General features: G+C 43.2%; 1 protein-coding gene across 1 annotated transcript in view; it reads right to left on the bottom strand.

The window, feature by feature from the left end:
• LOC124041721 (epidermal growth factor receptor-like) overlaps positions 1-23,501 on the bottom strand; it is a 57,782-nt gene extending 34,281 nt beyond the window's left edge. Inside the window, exon 1 of the mRNA XM_046359636.1 lies at positions 23,231-23,501. Within this exon, the coding sequence (XP_046215592.1) occupies positions 23,231-23,333 (103 nt within the window). The 5' untranslated portion in view covers positions 23,334-23,501. The remainder of the gene's footprint in view (positions 1-23,230) is intronic.
• Between the last annotated feature and the right edge of the window lie 1,082 nt (positions 23,502-24,583).

Raw genomic sequence — 24,583 nt, 5'->3', positions numbered from 1 at the left:
TTGGTTGATTAGGCCTGGATCGAAGTTGGCGTTCCAATTCATACCAAAGGTTTTAGATGGGGTTGAGGTCAGGGCTCTGTGCAGGCCAGTCAAGTTCTTCCACACCGATCCCAACAAACCATTTCTGTATGGACCTCACTTCGTTCATGGGGGCATTGCCATACTGAAACAGGAAAGGGCCTTTCCCAAAAGTTGGAAGCACAGAAACATTTAGAATGTCATTGTATGCTGTAGTGTTAAGATTTTCCTTCCCTGGAACTAAGGGGCCTAGCCCAAACCATGAAAAACAGCCTCAGACCATTATTCCTCCTCCACCAAACTTTACAGTTGGCACTATGCATTCGGGCAGGTAGCGTTCTCCTGACGTCTGCCAAACCCAGATTTGTCCGTTGGACTGCCAGATGGTGAAGCTTTACACCACTCCAGCTGACGCTTGGAATTGCACATGGTGATCTTAGACTGGTGTGAGGCTGCTCGGTCATGTAAACCCATTTCATTAAGCTACCGACGAACAGTTATTTTGCTGACGTTGCTTCCAGAGGCAGTTTGAAATTTGGTAGTGAGTGTTGCAACCGAGGACAGACAATTTTTACACGCTAAGCACTCGGTCCAGTTCTGTGAGCTTGTGTGGCCTACCACTTCACGGCTGAGCCATTGTTGCTCCTAGACCTTTCCATTTCTCTAGCTGGGCAGACATTTTAAGAACTGACTTGTTGGAAAGGTGGCATCCTATGACGGTGCCGCGTTGAAAGTCACTGAGCTCTCCAATAAGGCCATTCTACTGCCAATGTTTGTCTATGGAGATTGCATGGCTGTGTGCTCAATTTTATATACCTGTCAGCAACGGGTGTGGCTGAAATAGCCGAGTCCACTATTTTGAAGTGGTGTCCACATACTTTTGTATATACAGTGTATGAGGAACATGGACGGTCCTACAATTGTTTGGCTAAAACAGCTATCACACAGTCCAACCAATGGCATCACAGCATTCTTATTGAGAGACGTGAGCTTTGGATCAAACTCCTCTCAGCAGATGCAATGACGTTTCCTGTAAAAAATGTCGTATGTCTAACTTTCCATTGCCTTTTCAGTTGTAGGTACTGTTGGTGCCAAAAAAACAGAACTTTGGTAATTTGTCCTGGGAAAACTTCACATCCTTTAGATAAACACCTGAGATCTAAAGACGACACCCAAAACTTAGTGTCTGCCTCAGACAGACAAGACAGTTGAAAACGAAACGGGGGGAAAATGACTCATATACAATGACCCAACAGAGTGTTCCCCGTTCGCTGCCAATGGCGATAGCTGCTTGGCATTCTTTGCATACCTCATGCTTGACTATTTGAAAGCAATCTAACGTGCTTGTGTTGCTCTTAAACGTATTCTGATGTTTGGGGCAATATTCTGCACGGGCGATTATTACTGTGTATGCCATGCCCACGGTGGATTATGCTTTGATAATACCCAGACAAGTGAATCCATTTGAACAATTCTGACTCTGTCGCTCTACCATAATCAGCTCAGAAGGGGAGGTTGATAATATAGTGAATACAGGTCTACTGGGCTAATCCTATTGGAACCAGTCCAACTTTGCACTCTTAGGTATTTATATCATGGAAACCCCCATAAACCTCCATTTGTTCCCGAAAACAAATCATTTATTCCCAATAATATTTCAGCCGTCTGCTCTAGATTAGGCAACTCATTATGCTATAATGTCATGCAATGTATGGGAATATTATGAAATACCTGCCCTATTATGGTAATGTCAACCAGGTCTCTTTTGACAGAGATTTTATCTCAACAAGACTAACCTCTATAAATAAAAAGGTTGAATGTAAGGTAACATAGTACAGTCTCTGTGGACAAGGAATGAGAACATCAATCATGCCCTGTTCTCCAGATGGGAAACTTTTTCGCAGCCTTCTGGCTCCTATTATGACAACATGTGGCCATTAAGTTGTCCGGCCTTTTAAAAAGGACTGTCTCCCACCAGGAAATACATTTTAAGTGCAATGAGTCATCAGCTGGTTGAACCTACAAGCCCAGGCAGTTACAACGGTGAGAGATGGGCCATCACGCTCACGCAGACCAGTAATCAATATCTTAAACATCAAGTTGAATAAACAAATAACTTATTGATAGGATATGGGATGCCAAACTCGATATTGACACACAATGTCAAGAAGAGTCACAGCCCTGCTGACCAGTATCTCTAGTTAATCAAACGACATACAAAATCACAGATAATCTCTATGCTATTGATAGTGAGTGATGATACCCACTAGATATCAACATGCAGCTCCTCCCTGCAGTAAAGAACTGTAGATGATAGAACATTGTTTCAGAGCTGAGATTTGTCTGAGCTTGAGGGTGAGACACCCTGAACCGGCCTGGCTATGAAATGCTGCCTGCTGCCCTATCATCATGTCTATACCTCATACAGGGATAAGCCTATGTCATCATTTCCTCCCCAGTAACATACAGTAGGTCCTAATATAGACATTTGTGAATAGAGGGTTAACCAATTCCCTCCAACTTATTCAGTACTCGTATTGTAGTTTTATCACGTAACTGCACAGTAGTTAGCTTACACTAACTGCCTACATTAATAATACGTTAACACAAATATTTAATGACACAATGTGATGTTGGACCAGTTGCTTTGTGCCTACATTTTTTTAACAGAAAGGTACATCAGTTCAATTCAGGATATTCCGGCCTTATTATCTGAAATAATTGACCCATCTAAGGGCATTCTCTCGTGCCAATAAATATCAGCCAAGGAACTGGCCTTTCTCCCAGTGTTGACAAAGGGTTAAATAACAATGTGTCTAAAAGTCATGTCTGCACAGCCCATTAACACCCCAGAAAACAGATAAGCCAGTGTCACAGCAGACGCCAAAGCCCTGGAGAAAGAACCTTTTGTCCAACCGGGTTGGGGTTTCCACAGAGATGGGGCAATACATTCAGGTTTGGTCTGTTTGGATCAGTGGCTGAATGCACGTGCATTTAGCTTTCTCTTTCCTCCCCCTTCTTCTCTCTCTCCCTCGGGTTCTGTCTCTGAGTCTGTCTTCTTCTCTCTCGCCCTTTTTCTCCATTTTCTGTTTTCTCTTCTTTCTCAACTTCAAATTCAGATTCAGATTGATTTCTTGGCATGAATTACAATTTGTAGATATTGCCAAAGCAGTATACTGGCACAGCATTTCAGTAAATACAGTACAATGCAATGACGATAACAAAATACAGTTAATTTCAGTAGTAATAATAATAGTACATACTATATAATCATGCATACAGGTACAACAGTACTGCTGTTGTATTGTGTAATCTTCAGTCAATACATTTCATTAACTAAAAATAAGATTATAAAAAGAAAAAGAATGGCTAATAAATAAACAACTCTCTCTGTCTCTCATCTCCCCCCCTCTCTCCCCCCCTCTCCCTCTAGCATATATAACAAGTGCATCGGGAAAATGTAACAACCAAACAGGACAGCACTCGGTCTGTTGATGTTACAGGCAGCTCAGCTGGCCCGTTGGGTAAAGCTTGGGACCTTGTGTGTGTTTAGTTAATCCAGCCTTCAGAACGAGTGGTGTCAACGAAACTGTTGATCAGGAGCCAGCGGGATAACACACACGCACACACATCGCCAGTGCTCTGCCTGTAGGCCTAAAGCACGCCTGACTTCAGGATGTAGCCCCATGCTTTTTTTCTCTCTCGATTTTAGCTCCCTTGTCAACATTATTCAGACATGTTGTAGTTATTTACAGAAGGGTTTTGAAGAATGAAGCTGGGTGGGAGGCGTTAATGTATCACTTGACGGCTGTTCTGTCTAGCACGTCTTTTCTTCTTAGCACAGGAACTTTTAGAGGAACACTGACTGTGTATTTATTCATTGTGTCACCATTGTATTGTTGTTATTTCTCTTTTTTCTTTAGCTCTGCGTTGTTAGGAAAGGATCCGTAAGTAAGCATTTTACTGTTAGTCGACACCTGTTGTTAACGAAGCAAGTGACAATTAACATTTTGTTTTATTTGGATTTGACTGTGATAGTACTGTGGTGGTTTTCTGACGGTTTGCAGGCAGATAGATGGGGTTACAAAATGCAACGTTATCCGAGCTGAAAGTCTGTCAGTGTTGGTATCCTGGAAAGACAAATGTATTTGCAGTAGAAACAGTGGAATTCTTAAGGGCAATAATATCACGTTATTGACTCAGGTTTTATCTTCAGCCATGACCTTGCGGGAAGCACAATCAGTTGTGTTTAAAATTCTGTCACGTTTAGACCAAACAATGGCTATTCGTCTGCAAAAATGTTCAGGCTCTATGCACTGAAAGCAGCATTAGTAGAACATTTAAAGTTATATAGGCCTAGACCAACTATTTTACCACACCCATTGAAATAAAGCATGCACTGCCATCATGGGCAAAGAAAACATGCCATTCATGCCAGTCAAGCGATGAAAACTCACTGACAAGACATGACAGGATTAACACCTGAATCAACTGTTTGTACACTTGGTTTTGTAAGACTTTTGAGTTCTTTCTACCAGGTTGAGGCAAGACAATTTTTCCTTTTAGCAGGCAAGTTGTACATGTTTTGTTTGATCACACCATTCTCGGGAAACACTAGACACTGAGCTGTGCGTGAAAAGCCCAGGACGGCGGTCATATCTGAGATACTGGATCAGGTGTGCCTAGGACCGATGATCATACCACGCTCAAAGTTGCTTAGGTCACTCGTTTTGACCATTCTAACTTTCAATCAAACAGTAACTGAATGCCTCGGTGCCAGTCTGCCTGCTTAATATAGCAAAACACAGCCACGTGACTCACTGTCTGTAGGGACGATCCATTTTCGTGTATGTGGCCGTGTACCTAATAAATTGGCCGGTGAGTGTATGTACTGTACATTTGTATATACTTTTAAATGATGTACGACAATTCCACAGTAACAGAATGATGCTGAGACTCAAAATGTATGCCAAACAAAAAACAATAAAATACTAAAGTTAAACAAACCATACAACTCTATGCACCAGGATGACTTCTAAAAACCTTTTAACATAGATTTGTTTTTGACATATACTTTAAAGTGAAACACCTAAGTCTCAGCATCATTCAGCATCATGTTACCGTGGAATTGCCCTGTACTTCTATCTAAAATACATACACAGGCGCCTTCACATAAATCATCTACGATGTGTTTTATGTCTATCCTTACATGAGGTTTAGAGTCTAGCCTTACATGAGGTTTAGAGTCTAGTCTTACATGAGGTTTAGAGTCTAGCCTTACATGAGGTTTAGGTGTAGCCTTACATGAGGTTTAGAGTCTTTACATGAGGTTTAGAGTCTAGCCTTACATGAGGTTTATAGTGTAGCCTGGTTTAGAGTCTAGCCTTACATGAGGTTTGGAGTCTAGTCTTAGAGGTTTGGAGTCTAGCCTTACATGAGGTTTAGAGTCTAGCCTTACATGAGGTTTAGAGTCTAGCCTTTATTTAGTGTAGCCTTACATGAGGTTTAGAGTCTTTACATGAGGTTTAGAGTCTAGCCTTACATGAGTTTAGAGTCTTCTTACATGAGGTTTGGAGTCTAGCCTTACATGAGGTTTAGAGTCTAGTCTTACATGAGGTTTGGAGTCTAGCCTTACATGAGGTTTAGAGTCTAGCCTTACATGAGGTTTAGAGTCTAGCCTTACATGAGGTTTAGAGTCTAGCCTTACATGAGGTTTATAGTGTAGCCTTACATGAGGTTTAGAGTCTAGCCTTACATGAGGTTTAGAGTCTAGCCTTACATGAGGTTTAGAGTCTAGCCTTACATGAGGTTTAGAGTCTAGTCTTACATGAGGTTTGGAGTCTAGCCTTACATGAGGTTTAGAGTCTAGCCTTACATGAGGTTTAGAGTCTAGTCTTACATGAGGTTTGGAGTCTAGCCTTACATGAGGTTTAGAGTCTAGCCTTACATGAGGTTTAGAGTCTAGCCTTACATGAGGTTTAGAGTCTAGCCTTACATGAGGTTTAGAGTCTAGTCTTACATGAGGTTTAGAGTCTAGTCTTACATGAGGTTTAGAGGAAATGTTTTCTCTCCGAGAGACAGTGTAAGCGTGAAAGTGCCTCAGGTGTGGAAAATCACATCTGCTTTACAGCAATCAGACTGGCTTGTCAGGCTGACAAATCAGAGGTCACACGTCAGATATACACATTACAACAGAGACCAACAGGTATCTGTCTGACACCAGGGGAAAATCTCAATTTACTACATAAAATATTTCCAGGAGGGCATTTTTGGGGGGCAGAAATTGAACCACACAGACAGACAGACGGACAGACAGACGGACAGACAGACAGGGTTCTACCCAAAAGTAGTGCATTATACAGTGAATAGGAATTCCTCAAAATCAGGATATCATAAAACAAGCCTCGATCTACAACTCAGAGGGAAATTAGAAGGCAAACATGCCGAACCTCAACAATTATAGATTCAGAACATATGGAGAATAAGAATGTGCATGTACAAATGGACAAATTAACTATATACAGTGCTTTCGGAAAGTATTACGACACCTAGACTGAATTTTGTTACATTAAAGCCTTATTCTATAATGGATTAAATCATTTGTTTCCCTCATCAATCTACAGATAATACCCCATAATGAAAAAGTTATAACATTTTTTTTTTATATATTAGCAAAAATATATTTTTACCATTATTTAACTAGGCAGGTCAGTTCTTATTTTTCAATGTCGGCCTAGGAACAGTGGGTTAACTGCCTTGTTCAGGGGCAGAATGACAATATTTTTTACCTTTACCTTGTCAGCTCGGGGATTTGAACTTGCAACCTAGAGTCCAATGCTCTAACCACTAGGCTCCCTGGCGCCCCATTAATATATATTAATGAAATATTACATTTACATAAGTATTCAGACCCTTTACTCAGTACTTTGTTGAAGCACCTTTGGCAGCGATTACAGCCTCAAGTTACAGCCTTAGGTACAAGCATGGCACACCTATATTTGGGGAGTTTCTCCCATTCTTCTCTGCAGATCCTCTCAAGCTCTATCAGGTTGGATGGGGAGCGTCGCTGCACAGCTATTTTCAGGTCTCGCCAGAGAAGTTCGATCGGGTTCAAGTCTGGGCTCTGGTTGGGCCATTCCAGGACATTCAGCAACTTGTTCCGAGCGCTCTGGAGCAGTTTTCATCAAGGATCTCTCTGTACTTTTCTCAGTTCATCTTTCCCTCGATTCTGACTAGTCTCCCAGTCCCTGAAGCTGAAAAACATCCCCACAGCATGATGCTGCCAGCACCATGCTTCACTTTAGGGATGGTGGCGGGTTTCCTCCAGACATGATGCTTGCCATTCATACAAAAGAGTTCAATCTTGGTTTCATCAGACCAGAGAATCTTCTTTCTCATGGTCTGAGTCCTTTAGGTGCTTTTTGGCAAACTCCAAGCTCCCGTCTGGCCACTCTACCATAAAAGCCTGATTGGTGAAGTGCTGCCGAGATGTTTGTCCTTCTGGAAGGATATCCCATCTTCACAGAGGAACTCTGGAGCTCTGTCAGAGTGACCATCGGGTTCTTACCTCCCTGACCAAGGCCCTTCTCCCCCTATAGCTCAGTTTGGCCAGCAGGTAAGCTCTTGGAAGAGTGTTGGTGGCTCCAAATGTCTTCCATTTAAGAATGAGGGAGGCCATTGTGTTCTTGGGGACCTTGGTACCCTTCCCCAGATATGTGCCTTGACACTATCCTGTTTCAGAGCTCTACGGACAATTTCTTCAACCTCATGGCTTGGTTTTTGCTCTGACATGCACTGTCAACTGTGGGATCTTATATAGACAGGTGTATGCCTCCCCGAATCACGCCCAATCAATTGAATTTAAAACAGATGGACTCCAATCAAGTTGTAGAAACATCTCAAGGATGATCAGTGGAAACAGGATGCACCTGAGCTCAATTTCCAGTCACATAGCAAAGGGTCTGAATACTTATGTAAAAAGTATTTCTGTATGTTATTTCTAATACATTTGCAAAAATGTTTGAAAAACTGTTTTAGCTTTGTAATTATGGTGTATTGTGTGTAGATTGATGAGGACCATATTTTATTGAATCAATTTTAGAATAAGGCGTAACGTAACGAAATGTGGAAAAAGTCAAGGGGTCTGAAACAAACACATGACTCATATAGAGCTTGAATATAACCATGTTGTTTATTAGACCGATGGGAGGACCACACAGGAAGAGGCTAAAATGTAGGTATTGGTATTAGGAAAGCGCACCCATTATTGAAATCAGACAGCCACCTCCCTTGATCCAGCCCCAAGGACGGTTTGGGGAAGTAAAGGCAACTTGTTTTGTTTGTGGAGCTATTGTTCTCTTCCAAATAGGGGAATCATTTTTGTGAAGGCATATTCCACAGAAATGTTCTGCTTAAAGACCCAAGGGTATGCTTGTTACTGAAGTTACCACACCTTGAATGATGAGAAAATGAGAAATTCCAGGCTCTGGTATCTAAATATGATGCAATGTGTTAGGGAGTGTATGAAGATTAAAGAAAAGACTATGATAGGCAACTGAGGGATAGCACGGAAATGTGGCAATATTCCAAACCAAATGTCAAGAATCTGACCCTGTTTTTCTGAAGGTTGTTTGTATATTTTTGGTTTTCAGGTGTTAAAATCATCCTTTTTTGGTTGATAGAGAAGAAAGATTACAGTCACTGTTTCATCTGTTGAAGAGCCGGGTTTAGTTGAGAGGAGAGAGCATGTGAGAGAGAGAGGGTGTGAAAGAGTGAACGTGTGTGAGAGAGAGTGAGTGAGTGAGTGAGTGAGTGAGTGAGTGAGTGAGTGAGTGAGTGAGTGAGAGAGAGAGAGAGAGAGAGAGAGAGAGAGAGAGAGAGAGAGAGAGAGAGAGAGAGAGAGAGAGAGAGAAGGACCCACAGGATAGACCTAGGCCACAGTGGAAAACACATCCATTTGTCTACTAGCCAACCAAACAGCCAAATAACAGGCAAGGAACTGGAAGTGACTTCTTTAAGTTTTCGATTAGCTGACATCTATATGGTATTACATAAAACCCCTTTTGTACTTAGGTCTTAGACCTTAGGTCTTTTATCTTTTACAACATAGAAGAACAACTGCCAATGTTTGTGCCATTATTGCAGTTCAATATTTGAAAAGCTGTGTGCTGCTATATACTTAAACAGGCCTACTGTTACAGCATATGCAGAGTTTATAGATTATGCAAAAACATACCAAATATTTAGGTTATCTGTGCGCTTTAACCTTACTAATCGAAATATTTGGGGAGAAAAAACATAATTGCACGCAATCATACTGTGATAACATGCCTCAATAAAATAAAGGATATTGACAGTGATTTTGCTTATGGGGGAAAAAAAAATACTCAGTCAAAGCATTTAATTCACAGTCTATGTTATCTGATCAACTTTTTTTATTAGTAAAATATGACTTCATCGCAATCAGTATACGGGGTCGCAGAACTCAAGTGAGCAATGGGCTGTTTTCCTGGTACACAATACTGCCTGCACCTGTTGAGATGGTGAGATAGCAGCAGGGCCTTTAGCTCGTTTTTCCAGCCTAAATTCCTGCGTCTCTTTCCACTGGAGCCTCTCACACAGCCGCAGATGACCCACTGGATCATGGAAAGGCTATAAAAGCACTCCATTACTCTGTTACCATGTACATCCAAAGGACTGAAATCACCTCAATTAATAACTACTCGTGCTGGGACAATAAACCAAAAATGATCGACACTGACCTGTAACGACGTTCGTCTGTTTAATGAAGAAAGTCAGACCGAAATGCAGCGTGTAGGTTACTCATGACTTTAATGAACAGAATAGCGGTACATGAAATAACTGAAATACAAAAACAACAGAACGGAACGTGAAACTAATTACAGCCTATCTGGTGACTACATCACAAAGACGGGAACAAACACCCACAAAATACAAAGCGAAAGTCAGGCTGCCTAAATACGGTTCCCAATCAGAGACAACGATAAGCACCTGACTCTAATTGAGAATCGCCTCAGGCAGCCAAGCCTATACCACACCCCTAATCAGCCGCGATCCCAAATAATACAAACCCCAATACGAAACACAACATATAAACCCATGTCACACCCTGGCCTACCCAAACATATAACAAAAACACAAAATACAATGACCAAGGCGTGACAGAACCCCCCCCTAAGGTGCGGACTCCCGGACGCACCTCAAGAGCATAGGGAGGGTCCGGGTGGGCGTCTGTCCGTGGTGGCGGTTCTGGCTCGAGACGTGGACCCCACTCCATAAATGTCCTATTGCCTCCCCTTCGTGTCCTGGGATAATCCACCTTCGCCGCCGACCATGGCCTAATGGTCCTCACCCAGATCCCCACATAACTGAGGAGCAGCTCGTGACAGAGGGGCAGCTCGGGACAGAGGGGCTTCTCAGAACAGAGGGGCATCTCAGGACAGAGGGGCATCTCAGGACAGAGGGGCAGCTCGGGACAGAGGGGCAGCTCGGGACAGAGGGGCAGCTCGGGACAGAGGGGAAGCCCGGTACTGAGGGGAAGCCCGGTACTGAGGGGAAGCCCGGTACTGAGGGGAAGCCCGGTACTGAGAGGAAGCCCAGTACTGAGAGGAAGCACAGTACTGAGAGGAAGCCCAGTACTGAGATGAAGCTCAGGCAGGTAGTAGGCTCCGGTAAATCCTGGCTGGCTGGCAGATCTAGAAGAGACTGGTTGTCGGGCAGCGCTGGGCTGACTGGCAGCACTGGCGGCGCTGGGCAGACTGGCGGCGCTGGGCAGACTGGGAGCACTGGCGGCGCTGGGCAGACTGGGAGCACTGGCGGCGCTGGGCAGACTGGGAGCACTGGCCGCGCTGGGCAGACTGGGAGCACTGGCCGCGCTGGGCAGACTGGGAGCACTGGCCGCGCTGGTCCGACTGGGAGCACTGGCGACGCTGGGCAGACTGGAGACTCCGGCAGCGCAGGAGAGGAGAAAGGCTCTGGCTGTGCTAAACAGGCGGGAGACTCCAACAGCGCAGGAGAGGAGAAAAGCGCTGGCTGCGCTGAACAGGCGAGGCGCACTGGAGGCCTGGTGCGTGGTGCTGGAACTGGTGGTACTGGCGTGAGGACACGCACAGGAAGCCTGGTGCGGGGAGCTGCTACCGGAGGACTGGAGTGTAGAGGTGGCTCTGGATAGACCGGACCGTGCAGGCTCACTGGAGCTCTTGAGCACCGAGCCTGCCCAAGCGTACCTGGCTCGATGCCCACTCTAGCCCGGCCAATAGGAAGAGCTGGTATGTGCCGCACCGGGCTATGCTCCCGCACTGAAAACACCGTGCGCTCCATAGCATAACACGGTGCCTGCCCGGTCTCTCTAGCCCAACGGTGAGCACAGGGAGTTTGCGCAGGTCTCCTACCTGGCATAACTATTCTCCCTTCTAGCCCCCCCCAATAATTTTTTGGGGCTGCTTTTCAGGTTTCCTTGCCAACCGTGTTCCCTCGTATCGTCGGCTCCTATCTCCGGCTGCCTCTGCTCTCCTTAGTGCCTCCACCTGTTCCCATGGGAGGCGATCTCTTCCGGCCAATATCTCCTCCCAAGTGTAACAACCTTTACCATCCAACACGTCTTCCCATGTCCATTCTCCGAATAATTCATCCTCCCTTTGCTGCTCCAGCTGTCGCTGCCTGTTTATACCAGCGCCTCTCCGTTTTATCCGGTGTGTCTTTTTCTTTGACTCGATTCGCCTGTAGCCCTCTTCGCACTGCTGAAGCGAATCCCAGGCAGGCGCCTGCACTCTCTCTGGGTCGGCCGCCCACTTGTCAATTTCTTCCCACGTCGTATACTCCATTAGCTCCTGCCAGTTATCTGCGTCGTTGCCAGTTACACGCTGCTCGGTCCGGGAGTGGTGGGTGTTTCTGTAACGACGTTCGTCTGTTGAATGAAGAAAGTCGGACCGAAATGCAGCGTGTAGGTTACTCATGACTTTAATGAACAGAATAGCGGTACATGAAATAACTGAAATACAAAAACAACCGAACGGAACGTGAAACTAATTACAGCCTATCTGGTGACTACATCACAAAGACAGGTACAAACACCCACAAAATACAAAGCGAAAGTCAGGCTGCCTAAATACGGTTCCCAATCAGAGACAACGATAAGCACCTGACTCTAATTGAGAATCGCCTCAGGCAGCCAAGCCTATACCACACCCCTAATCAGCCGCGATCCCAAATAATACAAACCCCAATACGAAACACAACATATAAACCCATGTTACACCCTGGCCTACCCAAACATATAACAAAAACACAAAATACAATGACCAAGGCGTGACACGACCATACCGATCACTTATCCCAGGCATTTTGCTGATATCCTTCAATGCGATAAGTAGCCTATACTAGAGAGATGTGAAGATTAAAATGAAATATGTTTTGTAATATGGAAGATGATTAATGAGACAATTGATGGCTACAACCATAAAACTAGTAGTAGTAGTTTAAAGGATAATAAAACAATTAATTTGATGCACATTAATGTTATAAACTTATTGTTCCATTTATCGTTATCGCATCAATTCAGACAATTTATCGCGATATGTATTTTTGTCCATATCGCCCAACTCTAGTAACTACATGTAGACAAAGCCCCTTCTCCAAAGCATATCTACACTGAACAAAAATTTAAACCAACATGTAAAGTGTTGGTCCCATGTTTTATGAGCTGAAATAAAAGACGCCAGAAATGTTCCATATCCACAAAAAGCTTATTTCTCTCAAATGTCTTTATATCCCTTTTGGTGAGCATTTCTCCTTTGCCAAGATTATCCATCTACCTAACAGGTGTGGCATATCAATAATCTGATTAAACAGCATGATCATTACACAGGTGCACCTTGTGCGGGGGACAATAAAAGGCCACTCTACAATGTGCAGTTTTGTCACACAGCACAATGTCACATATGTCTCAAGTTTTGGCGCTGAGAAGTATTTCTGTCTGTAAAAAAGCATAAGCTGCCTCCAATGTCATTTTAGAGAATTTGGCAGTACGCCCAACCGGCCTCACAACCGCAGACCATGTGTAACTAAGCCAGCCCACATCTGGTTTCTTCACCTGAGGGATCATCTGAGAACAGCCACCCGGACAGCTGATGATTACTGTGGGTTTGCACAACCAAAGAATTTCTGCACAAACTCAGAAACCATCTCAGGGAAGCCCATCTGCGTGCTTGTTGTCCTCACCAGAGTCTTGACTTGACTGCAGTTCGGCGTCGTAACCGACTTCAGTGGGCAAATGCTCACCTTCGATGGCCACTAGTACGCTGGAGAAGTGTGCTCTTCACGGATGAATTCCAGTGTCAACTGTACCGGGCAGATGGCAGACAGTGTGTATGGCGTCGTGTGGGCGAGCGGTTTGCTGATATCAATGTTGGGAACAGAGTGCCCCATGGTGGTGGGGTTATGGTATGGGCAGGCATAAGCTACGGACAATGAACTTAATGACATTTTATCAATGGCCATTTGAATTCACAGAGATACCGTGACGAGATCCTAAAACCCATTGTCGTGCCATTCATCCTCAATCATCACTATGTTTCAGCATGATAATGCACGGCCGCGATTCACATGGATCTGTACACAATTCCCGGAAGCTGAAAATGTCCCAGTTCTTCCATGTGCCTGCATACTCACCAGACATGTCACCCATTGAGCATGTTTGGGATGCTCTGGATCGACGTGGATCGACGTGTGACTGTGTGTTCCAGTTCCTATCCACCAACTTCGCACAGCCATTGAAGTAGAGTGGGGCAACTTTTCACAGGCCACAATCAACAGCCTGATCAACTCTATGAGAAGGAGATGTGTTATGCTGCATGAGGCAAATTGTGGTCCCAGCAGATGCTGACTGGTTTTCTGATCCACGTCCCTACTTATTTTTTAAAAGGTATCTGTGATCAACAGATGCATATCTGTATTCCCAGTCATGTGAAATCCATAGAATTTATTTCTTGACTGATTTCCTTATAAGAACTGAATAATATATCACTGAAATCACTGCTGACCATCTGGTAGGGGATGGAAAACATTTCTTGACGTTTAAACTGCCATTGTTTTATCGGTTTCCAGTTGAACTATAAGAAAAATACATTAAATTCCATGTGAATTCACAATGCAGCTGTTCTGCTTCCAGCAATGGTTTGGGTCTCACGGTGCGTCCCTTTCAGATGGTTAAGCATTGGACCTGTACTACCATTACTTTAGGCCAACCTCAATTCCACCTGGCAAAGTCTGGGAGTCATTGTTTCCGGAACGATGTATCCAATTTCTTGGAAGGAAGTTTAGCAGGGGAATGAAATGCAACAACCTTCGAAAACCAGAGTTCCTTCTCATTGAACTTCTCAAAGTATTGCCATACAGGATTTAATTGTTGTCGCTTGCCTTTCTCTGCCATTTTCCCAACTGTTAATTCTTCGACTCCTTGTATGTCAACTCCTGGTGTCGACTCCCATTTCTGAGTGTCAAGATTCGATTCCACTAGGTTAAGATTCAGTATTTTTGGAATGGAGATTTATTAGTTGCCGTACATCCAAGAACACAAACCCTCGCACTAGGCCTATCTATTGGCAATCAAAAACTGTATGTCCCAATGGAACGATGTATCTTGCAATTTCTTGGCTTGCAATGTCTCGCAACTTCAGTAAAGCAGAGCCTATGATCAATGAATAGGCTAAGATATTCTACATGCAACAGACCAAAGACTGAACACACTCACATCATTAGCGAAGAGAAAGAGCAGGAGTGGAATCATTAGTCCAAACAATTGTAAAAAATAACTAAAACGAGTTTCTATTCGACAAATTCAGGTTGGCCCCTCCCCGAGATCACCCGTTCGACCATGAAGGCCTGATTCACGCAGTCTCCTCTGAACACTTGATGTTGAGATGTGTCTGTTACTTGGACTCTGTGAAGCATTTATTTGGGCTGCAATCTGAGGTACAGTTAACTCTAATGAACTTGTCCTCTGGGTCTTCCTTTCCTGTGGCGGTCATCATGAGAGACAGTTTCGTCATAGCGCTTGGTGGTTTTTGCGACTGCACTTGAAGAAAGTTCTTGAAGTGTTCCGGATTGATGACCTTCATGTCTTAAAGTAATGATGGACTGTAATTTTTGTTTGCTTATTTGAGCTGTTCTTGTCATAATATGGACTTGGTCTTTTACCAAATGGGCTATCTTCTGTATACCACCCATACCTTGTCACAACACAACTGATTGGCTAAAATGCATTAAGAAGGAAAGAAATTCCACAAATTAACTTTTAACAAGGCACACCCATTAACTGAAATGCATGACTACCTCATTAAGCCGGTTGAGAGAATGTCAAGAATGTACTAAGCTGTCATCAAGGCAACGGTTGGCTACTTTGAACAATAGAAAATATATTTTGATTTGTTCAACACTTTTTTGGTTACTACATGATTCCATGTGCTTTTTCATAGTTTTGATGTCTTCACTATTATTCTACAATGTAGAAACTAGTATAAATAAAGAAAAACCTTTGAATGAGTAGGTGTGTCCAAACTGTTGACTGGTACTGTACGTCTCCCGTTCGGCATGTCTCTTGTGATGCGGTTCACAGGAGCACTGACGGATGTGTTGACATGACAACTGTTTCAGAGTTTTGAACAACCCTTCCCCCCCTTTTGTTCCATGCCGGCTGAAGAACTAGCTAGCCAGTAACTAGTAACACCAGACACAGATGAAAGGGGAGACATAAGTATCTTTGCCAGAGATGAATAGTGTACATTTTTTATTGAATTTGATGACACCCTACAGTCAAATTTAGGCACCAGTAGAGTAGCCATCTAGCTACAGTATATATACAATACCCCTCTGCAAACATGCCTTCTCCGATGTTGGCAGTATTTATTTAAATTAGATAAGAGAATATTGTGTTACCATTAGTGTATTAAAATGAGAGTTAGGGTGATGTCATCCTATCCCCTTAATAATCCCGCCTCCTGAATCCAAGTGTTTGACATGGAGGAGGGTGTATCTCCCTCCAGCTCCCTGACCGGTTAATTGTCAGTTACAGAGTGAACCAGCAACTTTATGATTAAACTTCAACAATGTAGAAGCAACAGTCATTTTTCATCATACTTTGATCTGGTTTCATCTCAATATCAACCAATTTAATGAAAAACATGATTGACTGTTCATGACCTTTAAGGGTCCGAATTTAATTTAAACGTTAGTTCACACCCCTACCATCTGGTATGCCTAACAGCTCTGGACCTGCTTATCATGACACCTATTGATTCATTTCCATGAAAGCAAAAATGGCCAGAAGCCATATTAATGATAACAAGCTGGAAATAATGGTGTCCTAATGACAGAATGGAAATCAGGCCATAACAATGGGGTCCTATAGCGTCAGCTTACGAAGACACATATAGTGATATTTCTAACAGCACTTCAAGACCAGATATGGCCTTGAACCACAGCTGGGTGCCCCTGCTCATGTCGGCCATAGATCAGAGTCCTCAGCAGAGGTATCAGTGTTCCTTCCTGGATACCTGCAATCTACAAAGCAACCATTGTCCCTCTGTGAAACTGTACTCGTCTGACCAAATGAAATCTCTCTCTGCCACTCTGAGGTAGAGCAGATTATCAAAGAGAGAAGCAGAGAGGGAGAGTTGGTTTCCCTCCAGGCAGCAGTTAGCTCTCATGGCCATGCTCCAGAAGCCATATACACAACAATGGCTTGAGCAGATGAGAAATCTGGGAAGGTCATCAGAGAGCACACCTGGGTTCAAATAGTATTTGTTTTCTTTCAAGCACTTTAGCTGCACTTGACCGATCTCGCCCGGCACAATGGAAACAACGGGATTGTCCCAAAAGTGCAAACCCTTTAAATCTGGCACTGATCAAACACTCAAATGGATCAAACACTCAAAATATTTGAAAGACAACCAATACTGTTTGAACCCAGGTCTGTCAGAGCGGCTACAATGGCCAGGCAAGCACCTCTTTGATTTTAATGAACAACCAGGCTGTTTCTGTGGTTACTAAAGTGTTGTAATCTATATTTCACTCACGACGATGATATTAAAAGAAAAGGAATGCGTTTTGTGAAATGATGGAAAACAATGGATGATGGCTGGATTCTAAGGATTCTGGTACGGTGCAGTGGCACTGAGATAAGATCATAGACGGTGTGGAAGAATAGTATAGGAGTTAAGTGGCAAAAAATAAATAGGCTAGTAGTAAGCACCACGCAATCTATGCTTTATTGACAATATGTCGAACCCTTAGGTCTTCCTCAGGTCAGACCGGAACATAATCTTTCACCTGCAGCGCCTGCTGTGCCTTTATGTCATATTTTCTTATACAAGAACAGGGGAGATACATTACAGTCTGACTATACCACTCACACAGATTAATTGAAAGATAGCAGTTTAGTTTGTTGCACTTCAACTGGATGTATACTTACACATCTCACTTGCACTCACTCACAGCCGAGACCGACAGCCATACAAGAGCTCCAGTCACCTATTAACTGGGAATAGCAGAATATTGCTGAGGGGAACTCTACTACCCTCTATATCTCTTCTCTCTCTGACAGCTTGGGGTGGGGAGGGGCGATGAAATGACACATTGACAATATAGGAGTGTTTAGGACTGCCTGTAATAAGAAAATGTCAACCATCTGAAAATGCCTATGTCTTTCAATGTGTCCTTTCTACCGATCGGAAACTGTTAATGACTGCAAAAATAGTCATCTTAACCAGTATGGAATTCTCCAAATATAGATCCACTGGAAGACACACTGACTGAAATGCATCCGAGCCCGGTAATGTATAATTGCTGAAATGATTGCTTCCGGGTGGATGATGATAATTCTATGGGTTCTATTGACGTCCTCTCACAGAAGACGACAGTTTATCATCATTAATACCAATGAAGTGCAGGAAGGAACATCAGAAGATATCTCAGATCAACCAGAAGATATTTTTCACCAAATATTGTATTAGGAAAGACCTTGGCTAGATGCCATGGATGTTGATTAGGGGAAAGGCCACGCCAAAAGTAGCCTGTTTGGCGTGACAAGGACAGCAATAAAGTCGGAAAGACAGTACAAACTTATCTGGAACCAAGCTGGTGCAACTTGCAGGGAGGAAAACTAGAAGATCTCTCTCAACACGAGTTATACCTAAATCCCGCCACAACCACTAAGCGGGTAGCCAGGCCGCTTGGATGTCACAGTAGGACTGACAGAGCTGACAGACCCTACTTCCTGTGGGAGATGGTTAATCGCTGCTAAGTGCATTATCAAATCTCCAATTCTGCTCAACAAGGACAGAGGGAGCCCAGTAGCCCACTGCCTTGCCTTGATGTCTTCCCCATGCATACAGGATAACAACATCTACTAAATGCATTCACATCCCCAGAGCAAACTCGGGCAGGACTTTCAGTCCTTCTTATTGTCACCTATGCATGAAGAACAGTACTGTGGGGTTGTGTTAGTGGTTTTCTCCCACCCAGTGTTTCCCCTATACCCATTTAGCAGTTACGGGCCGGCATGTATTTTTGTCTGACAATTTTTGGGGGGATGGTAAAATGTTCAGTGTTAACTTAGATAAAGTATATCTAAAATATAATGGAGTCATATAAAGTATTTTTTTTTATATAAGATCATCTCTAAGATTGCAAAAATATCATGGTATGGGGCCCACATTGGTTTTGTTATAATGTTGAGTCACCTAGATAGCATAAGAACACAGCATAAGCTATGGCAAGATGTGTAGAATTGCATAAAATTAGCTTTCAAACTGCACATTTTCTCTCAGCCCCATGACAAAATCTGTAGAATTGCAGGAAAATATCTTTAAAATGGTACAATGTTCACAGCAAAAGTTTGTCTCTGTGGCCAAGATAAGAAAACATATAAATACATACATTGGCCACATCCCATGCTAACTTTGCCACCACTGCTGAAAAAGTTCAACACTGACATTTAGCCCCAGGACAGAAAAATAATAGTCTATCTAGAACTCTAGAGAAATTCTAGGAAAATGCTGACACAGAAGTTTTTCATTTTGAGTAGGCTGCATTTATTTCTTTTTATGACTTGATGTGGAAGACAAGCCACAACATCATTAACATAATGCGACTTTCTTGGCATCTTCTCTCTCTACTGAGTAACTCATATCACTTCAAAGTGTTAACCTCCAACACACAGTGAACAGCAAACCTGGTTTAAAAAAACAGATTAAGCGATACCTTACGGCACGATGCCTCTCCCCTAAGTGGATGTACTGATAATATGTAGGTTGTGTCTGACGTGTAAAATATATGTAGTTCTGTCCTTGAGCTGTGCTCATCTATTAATGTTCAGTATTATTACACGTTTCATGTTTCGTGTGGACCCCAGGAAGAGTAGCTGCTGCCTATCGCAACATGCTAATGGGGATCCTAACGAAATAACAAATACCTTTCCGATCCGAACCTTTCAGTTTCTTTTATGAGACATAGCTGTAACATTTAAGATGGCTGTTTTGAAATCAGCCAAAATGAGGAGAATGATGTTAAATGAACAGACTATATCATACGGTAATTTCTCACAATGTTTGGTACTTTCCGAATGCAGCATATGTCAACAATCCTTCCGCCAAAGGACAAAGGACTATTCTATGGATTACATTTTGTGAAAATACCCCAAATCATGGTCAATGTTTGTATGTCTGGTTTTTAGGAGGAATCACTCTATTGCAGTGCTTGAAATTCTGCTAAATTCTATGCATCGCCAGCTTTCTAAACTAACGTTCTGTGTACTGAACCTTAAAAAGACTAACTCTCCAGTCAGGCAACTACTGACTCTCTAAAAGCCTTATTTAGGGTCGTTTCACTTCTTTTACAACAGGGTGCCAATGTGCGCCTTCCAGTTTGTTTAGCTGCTCTGAAATATTTAGGAAATCTGTCTTTTGGCTCACAAACACGCCTGACTTGTTATGATTCTGTGAACACCGGCTGGGACTGGGAGAAGAACTTGCTAGAACGGGCTGATAAAACCTGTTGCACTTGTTAACTCTATAGGGACTCAGTAGGGATGACGGTTTGTAGGCACTCTGTAGGGAGCATGGAGTTGTTGGTTCTAGTCAGGGACCATGGATTGTAGGCACTCTGTAGGGAGCATGGGTTGTTGGTTCTAGTCAGGAACCACAGTTTGTAGTCACTATGTAGGGAGCATGGGTTGTTGGTTCTAGTCAGGAACCACAGTTTGTAGGCACTCTGTAGGGAGCATGGGTTGTTGGTTCTAGTCAGGGTCCACGGTTTGTAGGCACTCTGTAGGGAGCATGGGTTGTTGGTTCTAGTCAGGGACCACGGTTTGTAAGGCACTCTGTAGGGAGCATGGGTTGTTGATTCTAGTCAGGGACCACGGTTTGTAGGCACTCTGTAGGGAGCATGGGTTGTTGGTTCTAGTCAGGGTCCACGGTTTGTAGGCACTCTGTAGGGAGCATGGGTTGTTGGTTCTAGTCAGGGACCACGGTTTGTAAGGCACTCTGTAGGGAGCATGGGTTGTTGATTCTAGTCAGGGACCACGGTTTGTAGGCACTCTGTAGGGAGCATGGGTTGTTGGTTCTAGTCAGGGACCACGGTTTGTAAGGCACTCTGTAGGGAGCATGGGTTGTTGGTTCTAGTCAGGGACCACGGTTTGTAAGCACTCTGTAGGGAGCATGGGTTGTTGGTTCTAGTCAGGGACCACGGTTTGTAGGCACTCTGTAGGGAGCATGGGTTGTTGGTTCTAGTCAGGGACCACGGTTTGTAGGCACTCTGTAGGGAGCATGGATTGGAAAGCTGTGATTGTTATCTGCTACAGTGGTGTTGGGGGACAGGATGATAAGACTTGATGATGATGGATGAACAATGGATCTAAAGGTTATGAAGGCTTAAAGAGGCTTCTTCCACCTGCCTCTCCTGGGATATATGGAGTCATTCCACCATCCTCTTCTGTTCTAACTGGCTTGATGTGAGTAAACAAACCAGTGTTGTACAAATATAATAGACTTGAATTCTGTACATTAGGACACACTTTTTGGATGATAATGTTTTTGAACATTGAATCTTACTCTTTTAACCAAGCACTGTGATTAGCATGTCTGCGTTATTGATGTTGTTGTTTTTGTCCTCTAGGTTTGAGTGCCACTTATTGTAAATCACTCTAAATAATAACATCTGCCAGCTAGCCTACATTACTAAAATGAAACATAAATGTTTTGAACTCCGTAAAGATTTTTCCCACGACATTGCCACCACAAAAGACTACATTGGCCTTCTTGTCAGCTGAGGGATGACATACAGTTCCCTGGGTGCTTGTCCTATCGCCTCCTGGGTTACTCTGCCTCTCAAAGCTTCTGTTTACTTCGTTTATTCATGCTTACTGAGGAGGCAAACTAAATTGGTGTCAGAAGTCGTACATGTTGTAGGGCAGGGTTATTTAACTCTTACCCTACGAGGTCCGGAGCTAAATGATTTTTTACCTGATAATTAATTGCACCTACCTGGTGTCCAAGGTCTAAACCTGATTAGAGGGGGACCATTTTTTTTTAAGCAGTGGAACTGGCTTCGAGGTCCAGAGTTGAGTTTGAGGGTTGTAGGGAAAGACCCACAAACCAAAAAACACCTTCAATGTGCCATGCAACTAAACTAATTTGTCTACTTTAGGAATCATTACAATTGTACTGTGGTTAAAATACAATCTACAATGGTTGAAGAACACAGACAAATGAAATAGTTAAGAGTAGCAGACATAACAGCTCCACTTGTGTCTAGTTAACAATAACCCTGTACATTCAATACATTAGAACAAGGCCATGAGAAAGACCTTCACTGTTTTCTCTACAGCAAACCTGCTTCATACATCAATTGAACAGATGATTTGTTGATTATACGTCTGGTAACAGAATGATGGTTTGTGCTGTTTGTGCCGTCATTCTGTTGCCAATTTTTGGATCTGCACTGTTTCTTGTACAATTTTCTGTTGTTAAAGGCAGGCCTTGTCTTGTGTATGAGTTGTATGGTTTAACTTTTTTTTTTTTTGTACATACATTTTAAAGTGGAATTGGATTTGTCCTTTACGTATGTAAATTATGTATACTGTGCAAAATGATGTTATCCAACTTGTACACTGAGGTTACAAAACAATAGGAACGCCTGCTCTTTCCAAGCCATAGACTGACCAGGTGAAAGCTATGATCCCTTATTGAAGTCACTTGTTAAATCCACTTCAATCAGTGTCGATGAAGGGGAGGTGACAGGTTAAAGAAGGATTTTTAAGCCTTGAGACAATTGAGACATGGATTGTGTATGGGTGCCATTCAGAGGGTGAATGAAAAAGACGAAAGATTTAAGTGCCTTTAAAGGTATGGTAGTAGGGGGTGCCAGGCAGACCACTTTGAGTGTCTCAAGAACTGCAACGCTGCTGGATTTCTTTCATGCTCAACAGTTTCCAGTGCATATCATGAATGGTCCACCAACCAAAGGTCATCCAGCCAACTTGACAACTGTGGGAAGCAATGCAGTTAGTCAACATGGGCCAGCATCCCTGTGGAAAGCTTTCCACACCTTTTAGAGTGTCTATGCCCCCAACGAATTGAGGCTGTTCTGAGGGAAAAGGAAGTGCAACTCAATAGTATGAAGGTGTTACTAATGTGTTGTACACTCAGTGTATGTTGCAATTTTAAGTCTGGTACCGTGGAAGCCATTACGAAACAACTCTCCTCCATTCCCGGGCATCATCAATGGAGTGAATATTCTGGTGCGTTGGCTACGGCTGCGTTTCGCATGGAAGGCGTACTGTAGTTCGCGCTGTAGTGGTCTATTGGTCCATTCCTGTGTTACTTGGCACATCAAACTGGACCTACCTTACTATGAAAGTATATCATCGATATAAACGAGAATAATACACTGTGAGTTAACTATTTTTCACAAGTGTCCTACATTGTCTCAGACAACTAATAACCAGGAAGAGTTATTCTCTCCTGGATTCTTTCCCACGCAGGCTGTCTGGAGTTTCTACATCGTTGAGAGTTTGTATGGAGCTCACGGCAGTGAAATACCTAAACGTTCGTTGATCATTTAAAGAAAAGCAATTCGGATACCAAAAAATGTTCCGTAAAATATGCTAACATAAGCACATCAAAGTTCGTTGTCTTACCTTTCTTTTCCGGTAAAGCACACGAGACCAAGGAGACTAAAGAGGTGAAAACGATCCAGATTTGAAACTGTGTAGCCATGGTATTTTTTAAACTCGTCTTCATTCTTCCTCTCCGAATGAAAACTGTGTCAGTCCATACTAATTAGGTCTACAATTCAACTAACTTTACAGTGAAACTGTGAGCTGGCGTCTACTGAAGGACTTTTCCTTTGCTTGTAAGTTTGACAGCTCCTCCTCTCCAGACTGTGTATCTCCACAATACGAGGCGCTCGAAGGAAAGCAAGAGAAATGGAAGGGATTTCCGACGTCATCCGTAGGGAGGACCATTGGTGTATATTCTCATGTATTCTCTCAGGTAAGCGGGTCACCAGGTTTGACGTTCCAATGGGTCTCTCTCAACATTTTCTGAATGACGCTACACATTCTCATGATGTTGTTTACAATTAAGGAAAGAAAAATACAGAAGAAGACTTTTTTTGTTGTTGTTGTTGCGAAATGTAACATTTTGAGCCCTGAATGCTGATTGGCTGACAGCCGTGTTATGTCAGATCGTATACCACGGTTATGACAAAACATTTATTTCCACTGCTCTAATTACATTGGTAACCAGTTTATAATAGCAATAAGACACCCCAGGGGGTTGTGGTATATGGCTAATATACCACGGCTAAGGGCTGTGTCCAGGCACTCGGCATTGCTTTGTGCATAAGAACAGCCCTTAGCCGTGTGTGTGTGTGTGTGTGTGTGTGTGTGTGTGTGTGTGCGTGCGTGCGTGCGTGCGTGCGTGTGTTATTATTGTTTTGGTCACATCAGTCTGCCCTTAAGCAAGGCAGTTAACCCCCAACAACAGCGCCAATGACATCGATTAAGGCAGCCCCCTGCACCTCTCTGATTCAAATATGTTTGGTTAAATGCGGAAGACACATTTTGGTTGAATGCATTCAGTTGTGCAACTGACTAGGTATCCCCTTTCCCTTTCAGTCTTCATCATATTATGTTGGAGCAGGGGAGAATGACTGCCCCCTCTCATTGAGGATTTCAGTTCAAGGCTAACTGGAGTTCTGCAATCTAAATCAATAATGGTACCAATCCTTGATTCTATTTCACCAGATGTATGTCCTTAAACCGATTATTTTAGAATCGCACACAGGAGAAGATATACGGATAATTTAGTGGCTACCGGCAGCCTGCAGTATCCCGGTCTGCCTTCAACTTGAGATTCTCAATGAGAGGGGGCAGCACTGACCTTGCCTGCAACATCACATCCGAGAGTAGCTCAAACTGCGCATGCAATGTTTCCAAAAACTCCTCCATGAAGCAAGATGGTGGCACGCTAAAATGAAATCTGTCTCT

Source organism: Oncorhynchus gorbuscha, linkage group LG08 (genome assembly GCF_021184085.1).
Source record: "Oncorhynchus gorbuscha isolate QuinsamMale2020 ecotype Even-year linkage group LG08, OgorEven_v1.0, whole genome shotgun sequence".
Taxonomy (NCBI): domain Eukaryota; kingdom Metazoa; phylum Chordata; class Actinopteri; order Salmoniformes; family Salmonidae; genus Oncorhynchus; species Oncorhynchus gorbuscha.
Note: the sequence above shows the minus strand (reverse complement) of the source record. Positions and strands in the feature narration are given on the sequence as shown.